The sequence below is a fragment of the Neomonachus schauinslandi genome, chromosome 13, assembly GCF_002201575.2.
Source record: "Neomonachus schauinslandi chromosome 13, ASM220157v2, whole genome shotgun sequence".
Taxonomy (NCBI): domain Eukaryota; kingdom Metazoa; phylum Chordata; class Mammalia; order Carnivora; family Phocidae; genus Neomonachus; species Neomonachus schauinslandi.
Window position 1 is genome coordinate 40,570,133 of NC_058415.1, and position 22,060 is coordinate 40,592,192.

The 22,060-nt window shown below is 42.1% G+C and overlaps 1 protein-coding gene across 1 annotated transcript in view; it reads right to left on the reverse strand.

The window, feature by feature from the left end:
* FREM1 (FRAS1 related extracellular matrix 1) overlaps positions 1-19,399 on the reverse strand; it is a 145,954-nt gene extending 126,555 nt beyond the window's left edge. The window contains exons 1-5 of the mRNA XM_021682416.2: positions 19,111-19,399; positions 14,421-14,515; positions 11,348-11,649; positions 9,550-9,746; positions 491-814 (exon numbers count right to left, since the gene is read on the reverse strand). Of these exons, the coding sequence (XP_021538091.1) occupies positions 491-814; positions 9,550-9,746; positions 11,348-11,649; positions 14,421-14,515; positions 19,111-19,344 (1,152 nt within the window). The 5' untranslated portion in view covers positions 19,345-19,399. The remainder of the gene's footprint in view (positions 1-490; positions 815-9,549; positions 9,747-11,347; positions 11,650-14,420; positions 14,516-19,110) is intronic.
* Positions 19,400-22,060: the final 2,661 nt, after the last annotated feature.

Here is a 22,060-nt window from a genome sequence, read left to right on the forward strand (position 1 = left end):
CTGTCAAGGACATGAGAGTTCTTAAACTGGTAAGCTCTGGGCCAAATGTGGCCCTCAGAAGTATTTTGTAGCTGGCACAATATGTTTTAGAACCTTTAATATGTACTCTGTATTTAAAAATTAAAACATTTTTACAAAACACTTACAGATTTCCAAGTCCTCTGAAGAACACGAGCTAAGACTACCCTAGGTGTGTCCCGATTTGTCTGTATTCACACAGGATGGCAATCACTAGCGCTCCGATGCAGCGGCCTCTGACACTGTCAGCTCTTTCTTCCACTCCCCACCGTCTCCCCCCAGGCGGGTTTGCTCATTGGCATCACCAGCGGCTCCTCTAAGCATTTGAATCTGCATCTAGATTGACAGTGACTGATTCTCTTCTGAGGCACTGACATGCAAACTAACCTGAAGGTGCAGGGAAGTGGCCTGCCTCTTCAATAACTCTGTGGATAGCAGACGGGCCAGACGCTTTGTCTCCCTTTCTTCCTACCTCGTAATGTCTCCGTGCAGAATAGCTGCTGTTCGGTGGCTGGTAGGCTATCTGCATGTCACTCAGATCTTTCCAGGTGAACGAGGAGACGGGTCTGGTGTGGTCCCACAGATGAGTCACGTAGCCCTGGGGTGGGGCTTTTGTAACGTTGAACACCAGCAAGGGCTTAGGGGTCTCATCCTCTTCACAGTCCAGGACGGATGTAGTCAAGGAGGTCAGGATAAACTGATCCACTTCCAGAATAAACGTGGCCATGAACGCGGCCCTTGGAATCTGATTAGGAAAGCCAGCTCTGATATAGACGGGCAACCACGCACTCTCTGACTTTTGAAGGGGAAAGAAAATACGAAGGGAAAACAATATGAATGAAGCTATCACATACATGGTTAATAGTATGTAGACGGTGTGTCTGGCAGTGACCTGAAACCTGGCTGCACATTAGAATCACTGGAGAGTTTTAAACACATACTGATGCCCAAGCTCCATCTCCACAGGTTCTAATTTAATTGTTGCAAAAAAGGGAAACTGAGGGTTGCTGGAGTGGTGGGGGGTGGGAGGGATGGGGTGGCTGGGTGATAGACACTGGGGAGGGTATGTGCTATGGTGAGTGCTGTGAATTGTGTAAAACTGTTGAATCACAGACATGTACCTCTGAAACAAATAATATATGTTAAAAAAAAAGAAGAAGATAGTAGGAAGGGAAAAATGAAGGGGGGGGAATCGGAGGGGAGACGAACCATGAGAGACTATGGACTCCTGAGAAACAAACTGAGGGTTCTAGAGGGGAGGGGGGTGGGAGGATGGGTTAGCCTGGTGATGGGTATTAAAGAGGGCACGTTCTGCACGGAGCACTGGGTGATATGCACAAACAATGAGTCACGGAACACTACATCAAAAACTAATGATGTAATGTATGGTGATTAACATAACATAATAATGAAAAAAAATTGTTGCAAAAAAGGGACCAGAAAACTGGTATTTTTAAAAGCTCTCTGGTGACTCTAATATGTAGCCAGGATTGAAAGTGGACATTCGTTTGGCATCAGAAGGAACTGTCCTTTTGATTCTATTTCCAGCACTTATGATTTGTGTGATTTTAAACAAGCTATTTAACTCCTAAGCCTTTTCCCCCCATTTGTAAAATGCAAATGCTGGACCCCCAAGTAATAAGTGAGGATTAAATGAGATAGCCAAAGTAAAGCACTTAGCAGTGTCTGGCACACCCCACTTACCTCCTCTGGCCACCCTGCCCACTTCCTGCCATGTGGTTTGAAAGAGGGCAAAGGCAGGATGAAGGAAAATGTCTCTATAACTCAGTACTCATGCAACTGAAGGATGGTGGCTCAGCTGTCCAGTTAGTTAAGACCCTGAGTCCCCAGGTGATGAGTAGGTAATTAAAACTGAAAACTACCAATCAGGCTAGAAATGTACCCTCAAATGAGAGAGCTATGAGCAAGCGGCCCCAGTAATGGGGATCTCCAGAGAAACCAGGAAATTGCATCTTGGGATCTGAGGCATCAACAGGTGCTATGAGGAAGAATCCTCAAAGCAGGAGATGCTGGTTTTCATGGGACTTGGTGTTTCGCATTGTTAAGAATGACCCTGAACGATAAGAGTCACATACAATATGCAGAACACTGGATATTGGACTAGAAGTTGTAATCTGCATGTAACGAAATGATAAAAACAGAATTCTTTTTGGTTTGGTCTCAACTGAAGTTCCAATGAAAGAGATATCAGATTTCAAAGTGAATGTGACAGTGATACTATAGGCAGTATTTACAAAGCAAATTGTCTGGAACTGGTCTAGAACCCTCTCACCCACTACAAGAATAGAAAAGGGTCGAGAGGGGTAAGAGAAAGATTTATTCGTAGAGAAGAGTGCTTTGCTGTGCTGAGTCACTCCCTCGATCCCCAACCCCACCCAACCCCATGAAGAGGAAAGGTGGGCAATGCTACATTTGTCCTGGGTGTCAGGAGAGAAGTTTCCTTGAGGCCAGCCTTAAATGTATCTTTTACAGGTGAGATACAGAGGACTGATGCTGGGCTCCTACAGGAGGAAGCGAAAGGGCCAGATGCAGAAAATACTGGTGCCTCTTCTGGGATCTGCCTAGCCTTTGTTTGTGGCAAGGAAAAACATATGGGGGCTCCCACATATGGGCTGAGTGGGACAGAGGGTTGGTTTGGGGTCATCCTGGACCCTGACTTTTTGGGGGCATCTGTGAGAAGCCAAAGAAAGGCAGAAACAGGCAGCTGGGGGTGGAAATAATCCTAGGAGCTATGGGAGAAATTGCAAGTGAGTGAATACTCAGGCTAGAAAGGACTCCTCTGAGATCCACCAGAAGACCACCTCCAGGATGGGAGATCCCCAGAGAAACCACAAAATTGTCCTGGAGACAAAGAATAAGCTGGAAACACTTGCCAGAGTTACAGAGCATGAAGTTATATTCCATCAGTGTCTGATCAAATAAGACCTCTCTCTGCACAAACCAAGCCCCCTAAGACCAGAAATTCCAAAACCAGCCAGCAAAACTCAAAAGAAAGAAGTGCAACAGAGAAAGAGAAAAGAAGACAATCAACCCCTCTCTCCTCCCACTGCATGCTTAATGAAGACAAATTAATAATATGCTGAGACTTCTCAGGGTTCAGAGTATCTATTCTTCACGTGCCACTTAAAAAAATTATTTAAAGGGGTGCTTGGGTGGCTCTGTTGGTTAAGCACCCGACTCCTAATCTCAGCTCAAGTCTTGATCTCAGCTCAGATCTTGATTCCCAGCTCAGATCTTAATCTCAGGGTTATGAGTTCAAGCCCCACACTGGGCTCCACGCTGGACATGGAGCCTACTTTAAAAAAAAAATTATTTAAAAAGTCATAATGTTGAAAATTCAAGAATGGGAAAATCATGGTATAAAAGGACTGGTACTGAACAGTAGGAGCATTAAGAGTAGGAGACTTTAACACCCCACTCACTAATGGACAGATTGTCTAAGCAGAAGATCAACAAGGAAATAAGGGCTTTGAATGACACACTGAACCAGATGGACTTCACAGATATATTCAGAGCATTCCATCCTAAAGCAACACAATACACATTCTTCTCGAGTGCACATGGAACATTTGCCAGAATAGATCACATACTGGGTCACAAACCAGTCTCAACTGGTACCAAAAGATTAGGATCATTCCCTGCATATTTTCAGATCACAATGCTTTGAAACGGGAATTCAATCACAAGAGGAAATTTGGAAAGAACTCAAATACATGGAGGCTAAAGAGCATTCTACTAAAAAATGAATGGGTCAACTGGAAAACTAAATAAGAATTTTAAAAATTCATGGAAACAAATGAAAATGAAAACACAACTGTTCAAAACCTTTGGGATGCAGCAAACATGGTCCTAAAGGGAAGTATATAGCAATACAAGCCTTTCTCAAGAAACAAGAAAGGTCTCAAATATACAACCTAACCTTACACCTAAAGGAGCTGGAGGAAGAACAGCAAACAAAGCCTAAACCCAGCAGGAGAAGAAAATTAATAGATTAGAACAGAAGTCAATGAAATAGAAACCAAAAGAACAGTGGAACAGATCAATGAAACTAGGAGCTGGTTCTGTGAAATAATTAATAAGATTGATAAACCCCTGGCCAGACTTATCAAAAAGGAAAGAGAAAGGACCCAAATAAATTAAATCATGAATGAAAGAGGAGAGATCACAACCAACACCGAAGAAAAACAATTATGAGACCGTATTATGAGGAACTATATGCCAACATATTAGGCAATCTGGAGGAAATGGATGCATTCCTAGAGACATATAAACTACCAAAATTGAAACAGGAAGAAATAGAAAACTTGAACAGACCCATAACCAGCAACCTCTTTGACCTCAGCTGCAACAACTTCTGGCTATACACATCTCCAAAAGCAAGGGAAACAAAGGCAAAATATTTATTTTAAAAATAAATAAAGGAAATACAACTTTAGCATTTAATTGATCAGCAAGGGAAACAGAGGCAAAAATGAACTGTTGGGACTTCATCAAGGTAAAAAGCTTTTGCACAGCAAAGTAAACAGTCAACAAAACCAAAGACAACCGACAGAATGGGAGAAGATATTTGCAAATGACATAGCAGATAAAGGGCTAGTACCCAAAATCTATCAAGAACTTACCAAACTCAACACCCAAAGAACAAATACAAATCAAAACCTCAATGAGATACCACCTCCCACCAGTCAGAATGGCTAAAATTAACAAGTCAGGAAACGACAGATGTTGGCGAGGATGCAGAGAGAGGGGAACCCTCTCCTACACTGTCGGTGGGAATGCAAGCTGGTGCAGCCACTCTGGAAAACAGTATGGAGGTTCCCCAAAAAGTTGAAAATAGAGCTACCTATGACCCAGCAATTGCACTACTGGGTATTTACCCCAGTAAATGTAGGGATCCGAAGGGGCACCTGCACCGCAATGTTTATAGCAGCAATGTCCACAGTAGCCAAACTATGGAAAGAACCTAGATGTCCATTGACAGATGAATGGATAAAAAAGATGTGGTATATATATACAACAGTCTACTACTCAGCCATCAAAAAAATGAAATCTTGCCATTTGCAACAATGTGGATGGAACTAGAGGGTATTATGCTAAGTGAAATAAGTCAATCAGAGAAAGACAAGTATCGATCTCACTGATATGAGGAATTTGAGAAACAAGACAGAGGATCACAGGGGAAGGGAGGGAAAAATGAAACAAGACAAAACCTGAGAGGAAGACAAACCAGAAGAGACTCTTAATCTCAGGAAACAAACTGAGGGTTGCTGGAGTGGAGGGAGGTGGGCGGGATGGGGTGGCTGGGTGATGGACACTGGGGAGGGTATGTGCTGTGGTGAGCACTGTGAATTGTGTAAGACTGATGAATCACAGACCTGTACCCCTAAAACAAATAATACATTATATGTTAATTTTTAAAAAGTAAAAAAAAAAAAAGTAAACAGTTGATCAAAAGACAATCAGCAGAATGGGAGAAGATATTTGCAAACGTCTTATCAGATAAAGGGCTATTATCCAAAATCTATCAAGAACCTACCAAACTCAATACCCAAAGAACAAATAATCCAATCAAGAAATGGGCAGAAGACATGAACAGACATTTCTGCAAAAAAAGACATCCAAATAGCCAACAAACATGAAAAAATGCTCTACATCACTCTGCATCGGGGAAATACAAATCAAAACCACAATGAGATACCACCACATGCCAGTCAGAATGGCTAAAATTAACAAGTCAGGAAACGACAGATATTGGCAAGGATGTGGAAAAAAGGGAACCCTCTTACCCTGCTAGTGGGAATGCAAGCTGGTGCAGCCACTCTGGAAAACAGTATGGAGGCTCCTCAGAAAGTTGAAAATAGAGCTACCCTATGACCCAGCAATTGCACTACTGGGTATTTACCCAAAAGATACAAATGTAGTGATCCGAAGGGGCACCTACACCCCAATGTTTATAGCAGCAATGTCCACAATAGCCAAAACACGGAAGGAACACAGATGTCCACTGACGGATGAATGGATAAAGAAGAGGTGGTATATATATACAATGGAATACTACTCAGCCATTAAAAAAATGAAATCTTGTCATTTGCAACAATGTGGATGGAACTAGAGGGTATTATGCTAAGTGAAATAAGTTAATCAGAGAAAGACAATCATCATATGATCTCACTCATATGTGGAATTTAAGAAACAAAACAGAGGATCATAGGGGAAGAGAGGGGAAAAGTAAAACAAGATGAAATCAGAGAAGGAGACAAACCATAAGAGACTCTTAATCATAAGAAACAAACTGAGGATTGCTGGGGGGGGCGGGTAACTGGGTGTTGGACATTAAGGAGGGCACGTGATGTAATGAGCACTGGGTATTATATAAGACTGATGAATCACTGAATTCTACCTCTGAAACTAATAATACATTGTTAACTGAATTTAAATTTTAAAAATTAAAAAAAAGGACAGTGTGGGCAGTTGATATTGATAAAATATACAAGACAAGGATTCTTATAAGCATCATTATATTTAATATTCTGGCCAAACCAGTGGGGAACAGAGCAAAAATAAGAGGAATAATTACTGAAAAAGAAAGGACAAAATTATCATCATTAGTGAAAGATATAATTATGGTCTTCCAAAGCCCAAAGAACTGAAAAATTCTTAGAATAATTGAATTCAAGAAAGAAGCCAGATAAAAGAAAATTATACCAAAAAATAGCTTTCCTATTTATCATCAGTAACCAAAGAGAAGATATAATGGAGGGAAAAGTGTCTATTCACAGTAATTTCCCAAAAGCAAACTGCCTAGGACCGGACTTAATAAGTGTGCTCAACTTACATGAAGAAAACTGCAAATTTTACAGAAACACATCAAATAACATTTGCCTAGATGAAGTGAGGTCCCTCATTTCTGGATGAGAAGGCTCAATGGGTAAATGTTCTAATATTCCAATTATTTCCAAAATACTTTATAGTTTTAATCCAATCCTGATAAAAATACTTAGGGTCTTTCCTTTAATGAACATAAATGATTTAATTCTTTACTGAGAACTAAGATTAGGAGAGAATGGATAAGAAAACTTTGAAGACAAGTGATAAGGAAGAACTTGCCTGTAAAATATTAAAGTGTATTATTGACCTTTTATATTTAGAATAACTGATACTGGCACAGAAATAAGGAGGCATATCTAAGGAACAAAAGAGCTAGCCTTGAAATAGTATACATAATATCTTTTATTCAATAGAAGAAGCATCAAAAATCAATGAGAAACGGGTTCATTATTCAACAATAGCGCTGAAAATTTTGACTACTTGGGAAAAAACTGTTCCTGTGTTTCACAATATGATAAAATTCATTTCAGATTGATTAAAAAGGCAAATGTAAACAAGAAAACCTTAAGAATCTAGAAAAAATTATGGATGAAATAGTCATTTGGTCACTTGATGAGGATGGACTGTACAAGTATAAAAATAATAACAAGATTCAAAATCTTCAAATATAGCATAAATTCAGTTGCATAAAACAAAACCAACATTGGTGTGCATGTCTCTTTACCGTGCGTGTGTGTGTGTGTGTGAGATAAGTGGGAGAAATATAACTCGTTTTGCCTTCTTATTTTGCTTTCTGTGTGTTTTTCAAAAAAAATATTCTCTGCAGTAAACATATGACTTTGATATTCATAAAAGAATGTGTTTTATGACATGCCAAATTGCCTATGGAGTAGGTTAATTAATAAAACAAGAAGGTCATTTTAAGGAGTAAAATCCCAAACTGATCTAAAAATATAAACAATAAAGCCCTAACTCAATATAGAGAGGGAAAATAGAAAAATCAGTCAGGAAGAAAAATGGGTCTAACTTTTTAAATGGAGATAAGAAGTCAATAAAAGTGAAAGTTTTGGCGTGCCTGGGTGGCTCAGTCTGTTAAGTGTCTGACTCTTGATTTCAGCTTGGGTGGTGATCTCAGGGTCCTGAGATTGAGCCCTGCATCAGGCTCTGCTTTGAGCATGGAGCCTGCTTGAGAGTCTCTCTCTCCTTCTCCTTGTGCTCCGCCCCCCCACCCCCACTCACACTCTCTCTCTCTCTCTCAGAATAAAATAAAATAAAAGTAAAAATCTTTTTGTGTCAAAAAGATGAGAAGATATCTATTAATAGTTAGGAGACCTAGGAATTAGTCTTGGCTCAGTCATAAAACGGCTATGTATGTATGGGCAAGGTATGCAATTTCTCTGACCACCATTCTACAACAAGATGTATGGGCTAAGCCAGTTGTTTCCAAACCTAGCTGATGATCCATTTTTTTCCCCAGGTGGTTTTTTTAACTAGCAAAGTATGCACAGTGCTTACTCTGTGCCAGGCTTTGTGCCAACTGCTTTATAAGTATTATCTCATTTATTTCCCTCAATTACCCTAAGAAGTAGGTTCTATTATTCCCATTTTAAGATTTTTTTAAATGAGGCATAAAATCCAAAGTCAAATAGCTAGTTAAACAGACATCTGAACCCAGGCAAACTGGGCCCAGCGTTCATGTTCTTAGCTATTAATGTTAGGCTCAGAAATCTATCCTTTAAAATTCACCAAGTGATTTGCCTAATCAATTTGATCAGACCATCTCAAAGCGTTTTTTTTAACCTCAATTCTAAAATTTTCTGATCCTGTTTTGTCATTTTCTTATTGTTTTTTATCTTATAAATTCCTTGGGAGTGACAATGCTCAGTATCTGAGTTTCTTGGGAGATATCTAGTGAGAAGTCAAATTTTGAAAGAGGGAGGTCTTTCATGAATGTAATCTTGGAGCATCTTATATCAGCACAAAATCCAAGCTGTTTCAGCTGGTACACAGTTGCCCCAAATAAAACAAATTATAGATCATATGAATCAGTTGAGTAGCATGTTAAATATTTCATATAAATTGATTTCATCTTCTACCTTCATTTTAATGTGAGGAGATTCAATAGGAGGAAAGGGCAGGAGGAGTTGAAAGAGACTGAAAGATGGAGGAGGCCTTGGGTGGTCTCCTTGATGACCTGGTCTTCCATCTCAGAGTCTAAAAGAGTGAATAGGATATAAGCTGCTACACCCATAATACTGGGACTGAGTTTCCCCCTGCTCTCAGTCTCCCACGGCCTCGCCTAGTCGATATGTGGACCCCCTGATTTCCTCTAACAGGTGAAAAGAGGTTATAACAAAGAAGGGGGAATGAAGCCTCAAAGAGAGGGTGCTACAAAAGACCAAATGACAAGCTAAAGAATACTGAAGGGAGAGGGGGAAGAAGGGTAGCATGTAAATGGCCCCAGTCCTTCCTCCATTGCCTTAGTGGTGGCAGAGCTAGAAGAGAGGCAGGGAAGGGAAATTATACACGGATATTCTGCAGTTCTAATGGGTCACTGGGCAGTCCCACCCACGGTAGCTCAGGAACTGGCCCTGGCATGGCAGCCAGCACAAGCACCCCCGTGGAAGCGGCTCTCTTGCTGCGGATCAGCTGGGGACGCAGACACATAACCCCCAACTCTACCTTGTATACAATTTTGCTCCTGCCATCTGTGAGGTCCAGCTGGATCGAGATGTAGTCAATGTTGGGAGAAGGGGGATCCGTGTGTTGATAACGAAGACCCATCAGCAAGAACTCCTCACAGCTCACGTTGACACTTCCCATTTTCTTCAGTCCCAGGGCACAGCTTCCACCTGGACACCTCAGCTCTGTTCCCAGTTCTAGAACATATAGCACTGAGTTAAGACAGTCACTTGAGCATGATTGTAAAATTAAAAAACCAATCCACCCTCCTGTGGATACTAGCTGCCTCAGGAATACCCATGCATACCCTCTAATCATTCACGGAGGGGGTTGGCATTATTCTATAATCCCTAATTTCTTTTCCTGAAAAGAACGGTTGACCAGTTGTCTCCTGAGATCCTTGCCCACTGAAAGTTACACTGAGAGAAAAAATAATAAAATACATATTCTGATGACCAAACATCCCTGATGAATAGGCCACTCGGTCACAACTGGCCTTCCACAGTCTAGTGCTGGTCTTCCTTCACAGCATCCACATCCACAGCTCTGTCATGCACTCTCTCCAAGGCTGTTCTACTCGCTGAAATTCTCTCCCCACTGTGTTCATCACACCCCTGATTCCTGATACCTCTCCAAGTCCCCTTAGTCTTTTTACTAAACCCTCCTTTAAGTACTCTTTGACCGCCTGAACCAACCTGCTCTCTCCCCCTAAAAACCACCATCATCTCTGCAATAGTCTCTCTCTCTCTCTGCCCAACTTCATTTTACACTCTTGTGGGGTGATACCCAGAGGCCACTTATTTTCTGAGTGGCCTTTTGTACATTTCCCTGTTGTATAAAATGAGTATTCTACTTCTTAACCAGATGGTCGTGAACACTAAATGGGAGGACTCATGTGCAAGCATGCCTTTAGTTGTAAATTGTTGCCCAAATTCAAGGTATTACTATGATTGGGATTATTGGTCTTTCCACAGTGCCTAGAACATTATTATGCACATAGGAGGTGCCCAAAATACACTGATTAGATGAATAACAGAAGGAACATTATCCATCAACTCCTCCTGATTTAAACCACGGCTACTGGCCACCTGCTCTACGTCAGACTTACCTGTAATCAAAACATACTTAATAAATACACCACCTACTCTTACTACCACTGCCATTGTCACTATGAATAATAGTAGCTGACGATCACTGAGCCCCTGCTATGGGCCCGACACCGTGTGAAGCCCACTTCGTGCATGTGATCTCATTTACTCCAGCTTGCCGCAAACTTGTGGAACAGCTACTATCCTTGCTCATTTTACGGAGGCTTCACCAGGTTAGATAACTTACCTAAAATCACATAGGAAATAAAGAGCAGAGGCAGTTTCAAACCCAGGTCTCACTGATTCCAAAGTCCATACTCTTAACCACCAGCCTACATTGTTCAACCAGCTACAAATTACTATATCAAGTAAAAATTTCTGTCGCAGTGGAAGATGACTATGAACAGATGTTTTTGTCAGTTCTAATAATAATCAGATATGTATTAAAACATACATATGAGGGGTGCCTGGGTGGCTCAGTCGGTTAAGCATCCGACTCTTGGTTTCGGCTCAGGTCATGATCTCAGGGTCATGAGATCGAGCCCCGAATCAGGCTCCATGCTCAGCGGGGAGTCTGTTTGAGATTCTCTCTCCCCTTCTCCCTCTACCTCTCCACCATTTTCTCTCCCTCTCCCCTCCCCCTCTCTCTCATAAATAAATAAATCTTTAAAAAAACAACAATAATAACAAAAAAAGAACAGCATACATACGAGACTCAGGGAAAAAACTGTGTGGCTGATCTCCACGAGGTTTTTCTGGCCGAGGCTCCAGCAGGACCATCTGACCATGGGCTGGCAGCCGGCTTCCCACAGGATCCAGCCTGACCGTACACTCCAGGCCGGCTGTCCTCTCGTAATCAAATCTGAGCAGGTTCTTATCAATGGCTCTGGACAAGCCATAGAATTCAGACACCTCCAGGACATTGTTACTCCTATGGATGATGTTACAGTCGGGTTCCAAGAGATAGACCCGCAGGATAAAGGTTTCCGTGAATGTATCTGTCTCAGTAAATCTGTGGAGAGAACAGAGCCAAGCGATGTTTACTAGTGCTCAGGTACTTCCGGTAGCTAATGATTGACCTTTACAAAATGCGCCTGTGGGGTAGAGTTTGGATTTTGTTATCTACTCTACTCCCAATCTCTGTTCTTTTCCTTTCTTCTTATCTTGGTGTCAACTCCTTTTTCTGCCATCTCCCACGCCAATGAGCTTTCTTTCAACACCTTCTCTCAAACCCACCATCTATGCTGATATATAATAACAGCTGGGAGCTCAGAGTCTCACTGCTAGCACATCCATAATTTAAGAGTACCAAGCTTGTGTAATTAATTTACGGATTGAGTTTTGATTCAGGAGTGAAAGGGTGAGGAGTTTCTGAAGCAGCAACACCTTTTTGCTCTTCAGAAACCTATGAGAGACATTGTTAATTCCATTTTACAGAGGGGGAAACTGAGGCATAGAGAGGCCAAGTAGCTCGCCAAAGGGGCTGAAGAGGAGGTGAGTAGGGGAATAAGCATGTTCTCTGATTTTCTGCCTCCAACGTCTCTGAATACTCTATTTCAAACGTCCTCAAGACCAAGAGGAACAGCAGCTCCTGTGACTTGGTCCTTCTCACCTGCTCCTCCACCCTCTCTGTCCCTTCGAAACTCAGGGAAGAAGTGGGAGAAGCCAGAATCCACCAGCTTTTCCAGCCCTTCCAGGCAAGCTGTCCAACATTAGTTTTTTTTTTTTTTTTTGAGTTTTAATTTTTTTTTATTCTTATGTTAATCCCCATACATTACATCATTAGTTTTAGATGAAGTGTTCCATGATTCATTGTTTGTGCATAACACCCAGTGCTCCATGCAGAACGTGCCCTCCTCAGTACCCACCACCAGGCTAACCCATCCTCCCACCCCCCTCCCCTCTAGAACCCTCAGTTTGTTGGACTCTGAAAAACCAACATTAGTTTTTTAACTCTAAAATCTTAGAAAGATCAAACAGCCCTATATGCTGGTGATAAAGAATCCTTGGGTACTATTTCATTTTTTGAGCACAGCCTCTCTTTCAGCACTTGTTCACATTACCATTATCTACCCATATTTTGCATCAGATTAAGAGCACCAAAAATCCATGCATCCTCATCCTTGTGTTCCCTATGCCCAGCATAGGGCCTTGAGTTTTAGTAGGTGATTTTAAGTGTCTATAGAACAATTCAATGTCCTAGCGTCTTCTATAAAACTCTTTGCAATAGTAGTATAGTACTTAAGGGAAATTCGCACTAAGATATTTTAGCCAAATATTCATAACAGCAATAAAACCAAGTAAAAATCTATCTAAAAGCCTACTCCACGGGACGCCGGGGTGGCTCAGTCAGTTAAGCATCTGAAGGCAGATGCCTTCGGCTCAGCTCATGATCCCAGAGTCCTGGGATCGAGCCCCACGTCAGGCTCTCTGCTCAGCAGGGAGTCTGCTTCTCCCTCTCCCTCTGCCTAGAGCTCCACCTGCTTGTGCTCTCTATCAAATAAATAAATAAAATCTTAAAAAAAAAAAAAAGCCTACTCTACCTACTGCATTGTCAGTTACCTCTATGAAGTGAGCAATACCATAACCATGAGCTTAATTTTTTTTTTTTAAAGATTTTATTTATTTGACAGAGAGAGACACAGCGAGAGAGGGAACACAAGCAGGGGGAGTGGAAGAGGGAGAAGCAGGCTTCCCACCAAGCAGGGAGCCCGATGTGGGGCTCGATCCCAGGACCCTGAGATCATGACCTGAGCCGAAGGCAGACGCTTAACCGACTGAGCCACCCAGGCGCCCCACCATGAGCTTAATTTTTAAATTAATTTTTGAGACATAATTCACATACCATAAAAATCACCTTTTTAAAGTATACAACTCAGTGGTTTTTAGTATATTCACAAGGTTGTGCAACCATCACAACTACCTAATTCCAGAACATTTTTATCCCCCCAAAAAGAAATCCATATCCATTAGCAATCACTCCCCATTTGCCCTTCCCCCAGCCCCTGGCAATCACTAATCTGCTTCCTGTGTTTTATGGATTTGCCTTTTCTAGAAAAGTGACCTTTTGTGTCCGGTGTCTTTCATTTCACATGATGGTTTCAAGGTTCATCCATGTTGTAGCGTGCATCAGTACTTCATCCCATTTTATGGCTGAATAATATTCCATTGCATGGATACCCCACATTTTGTTCATACATTCATCAGTTGCGTTCCTTCAACTTTTTAGCTATTATGAATAATGCTGCAATGAAGATTTGTGTGCAAGTTTGGGGGGACATACGGGTTTTTGTTTCTCTTACGTATATATTTAGAACTGCTGGCTCACACAGTTACTCTGTACTTAACTTTATAATTGATTTTGTAAACAACTTTATCATTTAATATGTTTACAATTAGAAGACACTCGGCCACTTATTGACTAAGCAGCTGATAATAAAAATAAAGACTATCATTCAATTTTGGAATATATTTTCCTAGTTCTCATTAAGAATTTGTATTTTGTAATTTTCATTTCCCATTATAAGCGGGAAGGTGGATCACCAGAGACACCTGTATAAGAACTCTAAAGGGGAACAGGACAGAAATTTGCCACAGAAAAGCCCCCAGGACAATAATACAAATAAAGATCATTGAAAGTAGACAATTCTTGCCTCACCTACTTAGGTCCCCAATTTCTACTGATTGCTTGCTTGTTTGGAATCTAGCAACTAGCCTCATGATAATATTGATCTATAGAGAAAGCCCTAAGAAGTGCACAGAATGGTTATGTGTGCTGCTTACCTGTACAGTCTAAGCTTCACTGCATCTTCATCAAGAATCGGGCAACCATTGTGAATATACTTTACTTCATTGGGAAGGAAATGGCAGTCAAAGACCTAGTTCACGTGAAGAAATGGGTAAATATATGTGAAAAAATTGGTATAAGATTTTTCTGGCAATAGAGTACTGCCTGGGGAAATTATGGTCTGTTAGTGGGGTGTGTCTATGTATGTATGCGTGTGCTTGCGCGTGTGCGTGTTATAACCACCACCACCTCTACCCACCGCCGTGCCCGTTCCCAACCTGCTTATATAGGTGTGTCTTATTGTGAGACTATCTAAACTATGAAAATCCAAGCAGATCAAGCAGATATATTAAGGAGTAATTACCTCTTGAAATGATTCTTTGTTTACAGTTTATAGTACATTTAAACTGTGGTTCCATTTATCAAAATATAATACACCCACACCCTTCAGGGGTTCATAGCAACTGAGTTAGAGGTCTACCTGCGTGTACGCATGAAAAGGCATGCGTTACCCCTCAACAAACATGTTGTATTACTTACATTATGTATCTTTGTCTTTTCCTTTTCTTTCTTTCTTTTCTAAATAGCATTTTTATATTCAAAAATGAAGCCACTGACTACGGACACTGTTGTGGTTGATCAGAGCCAAACATGACCCAGAGTTGCTTCTCATACACTTGCAAAAGACTGCTTTACTGGTTACTAATAGCAGAAATGGTTGATGAGGGGTGCTTGGGTGGTTAAGCATCTGCCTTCAGCCCGGGTCATGATCCCGGGGTCCTGGGACTGAGTGCCACCTAGGGCTCCATGCTCAGCGGGGAGCCTGCTTCTCCCTCTCCCCTTCTCCCTCCCCGCCCCCCCCACTCATGCTCTAATAAATAAATAAAATCTTAAAAAAAAATGGTTGATGAGACAAATAGCAAGCTAAAGGTAATTTCTTCTATTCAAATAGAATTAACTGAATCACCTCACTCAGAACTATTAAGGAAATTGCTAACTGTTGTATTTGGGGAACCCTAATTCTCAAAAGAAGAATTTTCTCTCCCAACCACACCATGATTCTCATTCCGCCCTGCCTGACTCGGCAGAGTGTTAAGAAATAGCCTTGCGGTATTGGCACACCGTCACTGTTGAGTCCATGGTCTGTAGTCTATACTTTGTCACAGGCTCAATCATTGACAGGCAACATCGTCCTCTTTGAGAAGACAGTACTACTAATACGAATGATCTTCTTTTCCCACAGACATCATTGGTTCCTCTTTTTAACTGACAACAAGGAAGGAGATAAAGGAAAGACCTTCCCCGTATCGCTGACAAATAGTCATGGTGACAAAGAGACAATCTGCTTTGTTAAAAGAAACATCTGTTTTATGTTTCATAATATGTTTTCCTTTATAAAAGGCGACAACCATAATTGTCCATAAATTTACTAACTAAAACAAAGGAGAGCTAAATCCTTTTCTAATTACTGTCTAGCCTTGGTTTTTTCCACTTCAACTGCTTTTCAATTACAATTTATAATTAAATTGTCACACATTCCTAACTCATTACTCACTTTAATGACAGTAAGCTGGTTCAACCTAGAGATGTTTTCTTACAGCTGTATTTCTGATTCAAAAAAGCAAGCTCAGCTCTAAACTGAGGTGCTTTTCCACCCAGGAAATTTCTTGCTTTGAAACAGGTGTGAGAAGTGCTGTGTGTGAGGAAGTCTTGTCCTAAAACATGAGGAAAACATATTGCCACCGACCTCATCCAGTTGACTATATCAAGAGGGTTATCTAAACAGAAGGTACTGGTGTGAGCCAAGTGAAATCCCTCTCCAAATATCCAATAGGAAAATGAACCTGTTGGTCCTAAGACAAACTTCAGTAATGAAATGAAAACACTAATTGAACAGATGTTAAACAAAACATTTTCTGTGCAAATCAAATAAAACTGTTCATTACACAGCAGGGTGTTGTTAATACAGTCATCTTGCTAGAAATGGGTTCACATAAGCCTTGCTTTCAGCTTACTGGTAAGTGCTATTAAAGAATAATGTTTAGGCTTTGTGTGTACGCACGCACATTCGGCTATGTTTAACTTCAAAAACGCCATAAGAAATAAATCCTTGGGGAGAGTTGCATTAAAAATAGGCACACATTCCCCCCCCCCCAAAAAAAAACAGACTTTACTTAGGAATCTGGTTTTTGTTGAAATTGTCATAATAAAGTAGAAAGATCATCTGGCAGTTTGAGAACGTTTTCTGGGTACACGGACTTCCTTATGGTACAAATATCTGACAGAAAGATAATGAAACTCCACAGTTCAATGGCCTCCTTTTCCACACAATAAATTTTAGAAGATACAAGTCCCGTATTTACTTTAGACCAGATAAATCCATTTGAGCTGCCACATTGACCTCCAGAAATGCGCTCACTGAACATTTTCTTGCACTGAAGTCACAGCACTCGAGGGGACAAGCTGGGACTTTTTGGAGCCCCCTCCGTGGCCTACCTGTCCAGACTTCCCTAAACCAGGCAGGCATGCTGTTTCTGCTCCATATTCTTTCTATTAACTGGATTTTGGCCTTCAAATCAGAGAAAATTTGGAATGGAGATCTCTTGCAACTCTTGACCCCCAAATAAGTGTTTTACCTGATTGTAGTCACTTAGATCCCCTTTTGCTCTCTAGTATCTCAGAGCCGACCAGATGGCGAAGACCATTAAAACAACACCAATAATACATAATGGAGACCATTTCGTTACTTGCAGAGAAAGCACTATAGATACGTTTATAAGTCATAGGCTATTTGGAATAGGGAGAGGATACTCCTCGGAGGCTGACTTAAGGAACAGTACATTCTCCCCAAATTACTTTCTAAGGAGGGAGAATCTGGTGAAGAATAGGGCTTTTGTTTTGCATGCTTAGGGCCAGAGATAGGCGATATGAATAAGCTCAGCTGCAGAAAATGGAATCCTAACCATAGGGACTCGGTTTGTTAAAAGCAAATCCTTGGAGTTTTGGAAAGCAGTAGAGGACCCTAATCCTAGAACACCGGTGTCCGTGGCTGCATGGATATATGTGGGTGCCTTATAAAGTAATGAACTCATAATTTGGTACCCCTTCCAATCAATATATTTTAAAAAATTGTTCAACATTTATTTAGAAGTGAGGCTGAATATTTTGTGGGGGAAGAGAAAAAAATTCTTCCTGGTGTATGCTGGGGCAACCTACGGGTCCTCTATTGCTCTCCAAAACTCCAAGGATTTGCTTTTAACAAACCGAGTCCCTATGGTTAGAATTCTATTTTCTGCAGCTGAGCTTATCCATATCACCTACTCGTTGCATTTAGTGCATCTGGGTTGCAGTTATGAGCTATCCCAGGTCTCTCCTCTTTCCAACCAAACACACTTTCACCGGGCACCTGGGTGGCTCAGTCGCTTAGCATCTGACTTAGGCTCAGGTCATGATCTTGGGGTCCTGGGATGGACCGCAAGATCAGCAGGGAGTCTGCTTGTCCTTCCCCCTGCACGTGCGCTGTGTCTCAAATAAACAAAATCTTAACACCCACACCCCCACCCACACACACTTTTGCAGTGCAAATCGTGTTGGGAGCAAGTGTGAAGATGTTGCAATTCCCAAATACTCAGGAATACAACCCCTTAGGAACTGGGGCCATTACTGTATTCAGACAGTTGGCAGGTGCCCATCAGAAGCTCTGACTAACAAAAGAAAATCTCATGGGAAACTGGAGAGAGACATTTGGTTGCTAACACATCTGGAATACTCCCTAAGTGAGAGTTGTGATGTGTTTCAGAGTTGGACTGTCCTCTGAGTGCGGTAAGTGGAACAGCTTGCGATAGCCACTTGAGTTAGCATCTAAGTCTCCTGAAGTTCGTCTCTACATCATCTAGTACCACTGTTGAGGTAACCTGCTGGGATAAAATTCTTCGGCCAAATGAAGAAGAAACTTAATGTTCACAGTTCACAAATAATGGTGCATGTTTCCAGAAGCAGCACCAGCCAGTGCGGAACATTCTCAAAATTGCCTGCATTGGGAGGAAGTTAAACCACAGTAGGGACAAGTCATAAAACCAGAAACAATTTCCTTATTGTGTAGAGAGGTAAACCCCTACTTCAAGCAAATACAATACATGATAATACAGACTTTTTTTTAACCCAATGACTTAGAAGGTAACTCTTCATCCTACAAAAGGATTGCGCCTAGAATACTCTTAAACGACGAGGTCTCCAAGATCGTGACTAAAGGAAAACATTTGTCTACAGACATTTTTGAAGAACAATGAATATTTAAAGGGAAGTATTTTCACCTCTCTTTTCCACGTCTCTCCTCCCACTCAACGGAATGTTCTAGTGATGGAAACAGATAAAAATATCTTCACGTCTTACTTGTGCTATTCTGCGATCACAAGTGGGGCCTAAAACACATCTTGAAATCTGGTATCTTATCCAAAGGCATCCTGACTAGGAATGGATGAGATCATTTGGGGCAAGAATAATCCCATAAAGACTGACCATATCACACCACACAGGAGACGGCCCACTCCAGCCCTTGGAAGTCTGTCCCTGCTTTGTTTCCTCTCTCTCTCTCTCTCTCTCTCTCTCACACACACACACACACACACACACACTCACTCACATTCATACACATGACTGAATAGAAAAATCTCAGGTAGGACCTACCTGTGGGGTGAGTTTCCCAACCCTTTGAGTCATTGGCTCGTTCATCACAACTTCCACTCTGCAAGCATCTTTTTCTTTAGGGATGGCAAACTTCAGGTCATCTCCCGACAGAAAGGCAGAGCTGCCCTTCAGCAGCCTGAGCCCACGATTAAGGCTGATGAAGGTCGCACCGGCCCAGCCTAGGAGCAACAGCAGGGGCAAAGCCCCGGGCCCACCCCAGGTCGGAGCGCTCATGCCGTCAGGGGCCAACTCCGTTTGTCCACCGGCGAAATCCCTTCAACAAAACAGGGCTTCTGTGCTTCCTCCAGAGATGTTAGCTCATAGTCCAAGGGGCAGCAGGGCAAGGGGTCCCGACAATGTGCCCCAAGATCCTAACATGCCTCTTTCATTTCAAACCCAGACAAGGAGGCTTTTCAGGCAATCCCAGGGCGTTTAATAAAACTCGCTGATCACTCCTGACAACGCCGGCAAGATGAATGTGCCTCCCAAGTGCTTTTCTAATCCTGCAAATGAGAGGAGAGGTTGTAGGAAAGCAAGAGAGAGACCAAAAGGTTTGTGTGGCTATTCAAAAGATCCCTGCCGGCAAAGGAATCTTTCAACCAGCCTATAATTTCAGCTAAATTAAGAACAAATAAACTAACTTGACCTCCAGGCCCATGTGAAAGACAGAGAAGGCATTTCATTACCCTGCTTGTAACTCCCGCTTCCGATTCAACGCGGCCCTTGTGTCCCACCCCCCCCACCCCGTGGGGATGGCACTTGTGTGGTCCCACGGAAGCCAGCCAGCCTCACTGCCCAAGTGCAGCGCCTGGTCACCTGCGTTCAGAAGGAGTTGAGCTCTGCTTCTGTTTCCTCATCTGTTAAATGAGGACGGCCTAATTTGTAGAAGAGAGCTGACAGAATTATTTGCACGCTGGTTCAAACGCTGATTAATTCTAAATCATCATGACCCAGATAAGAAACGAGCTTCATCATTTGTCCCATGAGCACAGCTCTGACATTGCTGGACAATGAAGACACCTGAGAAGCACTTGAGCGGAACCTGGAGAACAGATATTTTTCTAAGTGAACATTTCAGGGTTTTGCTGATGTGTCAAAGGGACTAGGAATTAAGTCACACGGCTTCATTAGACACAGCTAATGACTCGGCGTATGCATACGTATTCGTATTATCTATGCCGCCAATTACATTATAATGCACTGAATCAGCACAAATGGGGTGTTTGTTCCTCCTTTAACCACTTAGAATTTCAAGGTTATTTCTCTGTGTTCCATAACAACAGAAATGACTCTGCAAAATAAGATGTATTGCAATAAAGACTTAAGTTCAGGGTAGAGTTGGGTGAACCAATGGTGGTTTGCTATGCCCACAGGAAGTCTTTACAGTTTCATGATTTCAACAAATTTCTGTATATAACCAATGGATACTCAAAATGTTTGACCAAAGGGTGTACACAAAAATTTATCCATAGCTAATACATCAAGGGAAGACTCATTCTCTTGTCACTGTTTGCAACCATTCATTTCCGAGGCAGTACACAACATGAGTCACCTGATATCTAAGGGGGGTGTGCACTTTACAGAGCAGCCTTTTTTTTTTTAATGGTGTCAGTCTTAAACTGAAACAGTTCCCACAATCCCACTGACGGTGTTGCCCACACTCTGGCTGAATTAGGTTGGCTTATTTGGGCGGAAATGCAAACCTGATTGTTGAACCTTCACTGCAAAGTCAAACCTGGTTTCCATTCACGTTTGGCATCTAAGACCACTCCAAAAAAGCAGCACATTCAGAGAGAAGAGAGTGGCTAAGTGCTTCCCAAAGTGGAGAGATAAGGGGAAAAACTTTGCTTTCTGAGAATTAAATCAACTTGTAAAGGCTGTAAGGATGGCACGCTCTTGTGTATCCCTTTTATCTCACTATTACCTCCCTTCTCTTTTACTGCTTCTTCCTAGATCCCTGACTTTTTAACGTGAGGAGCCTAGGGTGCAGTCCTTGGACCTGGTTTTTGTCTACCCTCATTCCCTAGTGATCTCATTCCTTGGCTTTAAATACCACTTATATGCTAATGAGTCCCAAATTTATATCTCTAACCTCCTCCCTTAACTCTGGATTCCATATGCCACTGTCTATGTGACATCTCCCTGGGGGTATTTAATGGGCATCTCATTCTTCATGTCGCCAAATTTGTGCTCTTGGTCTTCCCTCCCTCCCTCTCTCTGATCTCAGTTAATGGCATCCAACTTTTCTGGTGTTTGGTCTACAGCTAAACAACAGCAACAAAATCCTGTTTGTTCATTGCAGTGGACACACCTTAGGGTGACCTCCAATAATTGCGGCCCCATAGCATCCAGAAGTTCCCTCCCCTTGAGTGAGAGCAGAACCTGTGAGGCTTCCAACCAACAGAATTAGGCACAGGTGATGGGATGTCATTCCCATGGTTACACTATGTAATATAAGAATCTCTCTTAGCAGGCTGGGGCTCCAGGCTCTCCTGATGACCTTGAAGCAGGAAGCCTCCGTGAATTCCAGTGTCACAAGGAAATGAATTCTGCCGACAGCCTGAACGAGTTCAGAAGAAGATTCATCCTAAATCAAGCCTCCAGATAACACTAGCATCCAGGGGCACCTGGGTGGCTCAGTCCTTAAGCGTCTGCCTTCGGCTCAGGTCATGATCCCAGGGTCCTGGGATCGAGCCCCGCATCGGGCTCCCTGCTCGGCGGGAAGCCTGCTTCTCCCTCTGCCACTCCCCCTGCTTGTGTTCCCTCTCTCGCTGTGTCTCTCTCTGTCAAATAAATAAATAAAATCCTTAAAAAAAAAGAGAGACTAGCATCCAGCTGATGCCTTGATTGCAGCCTGAAGCAAGGAACCCAGGTAAGCTGTGACCACATTCCCGACCAATGTCAACTGTGAAATAAGAAATCTGTGTTGTTTTAAGCCACGAAGTCTGTA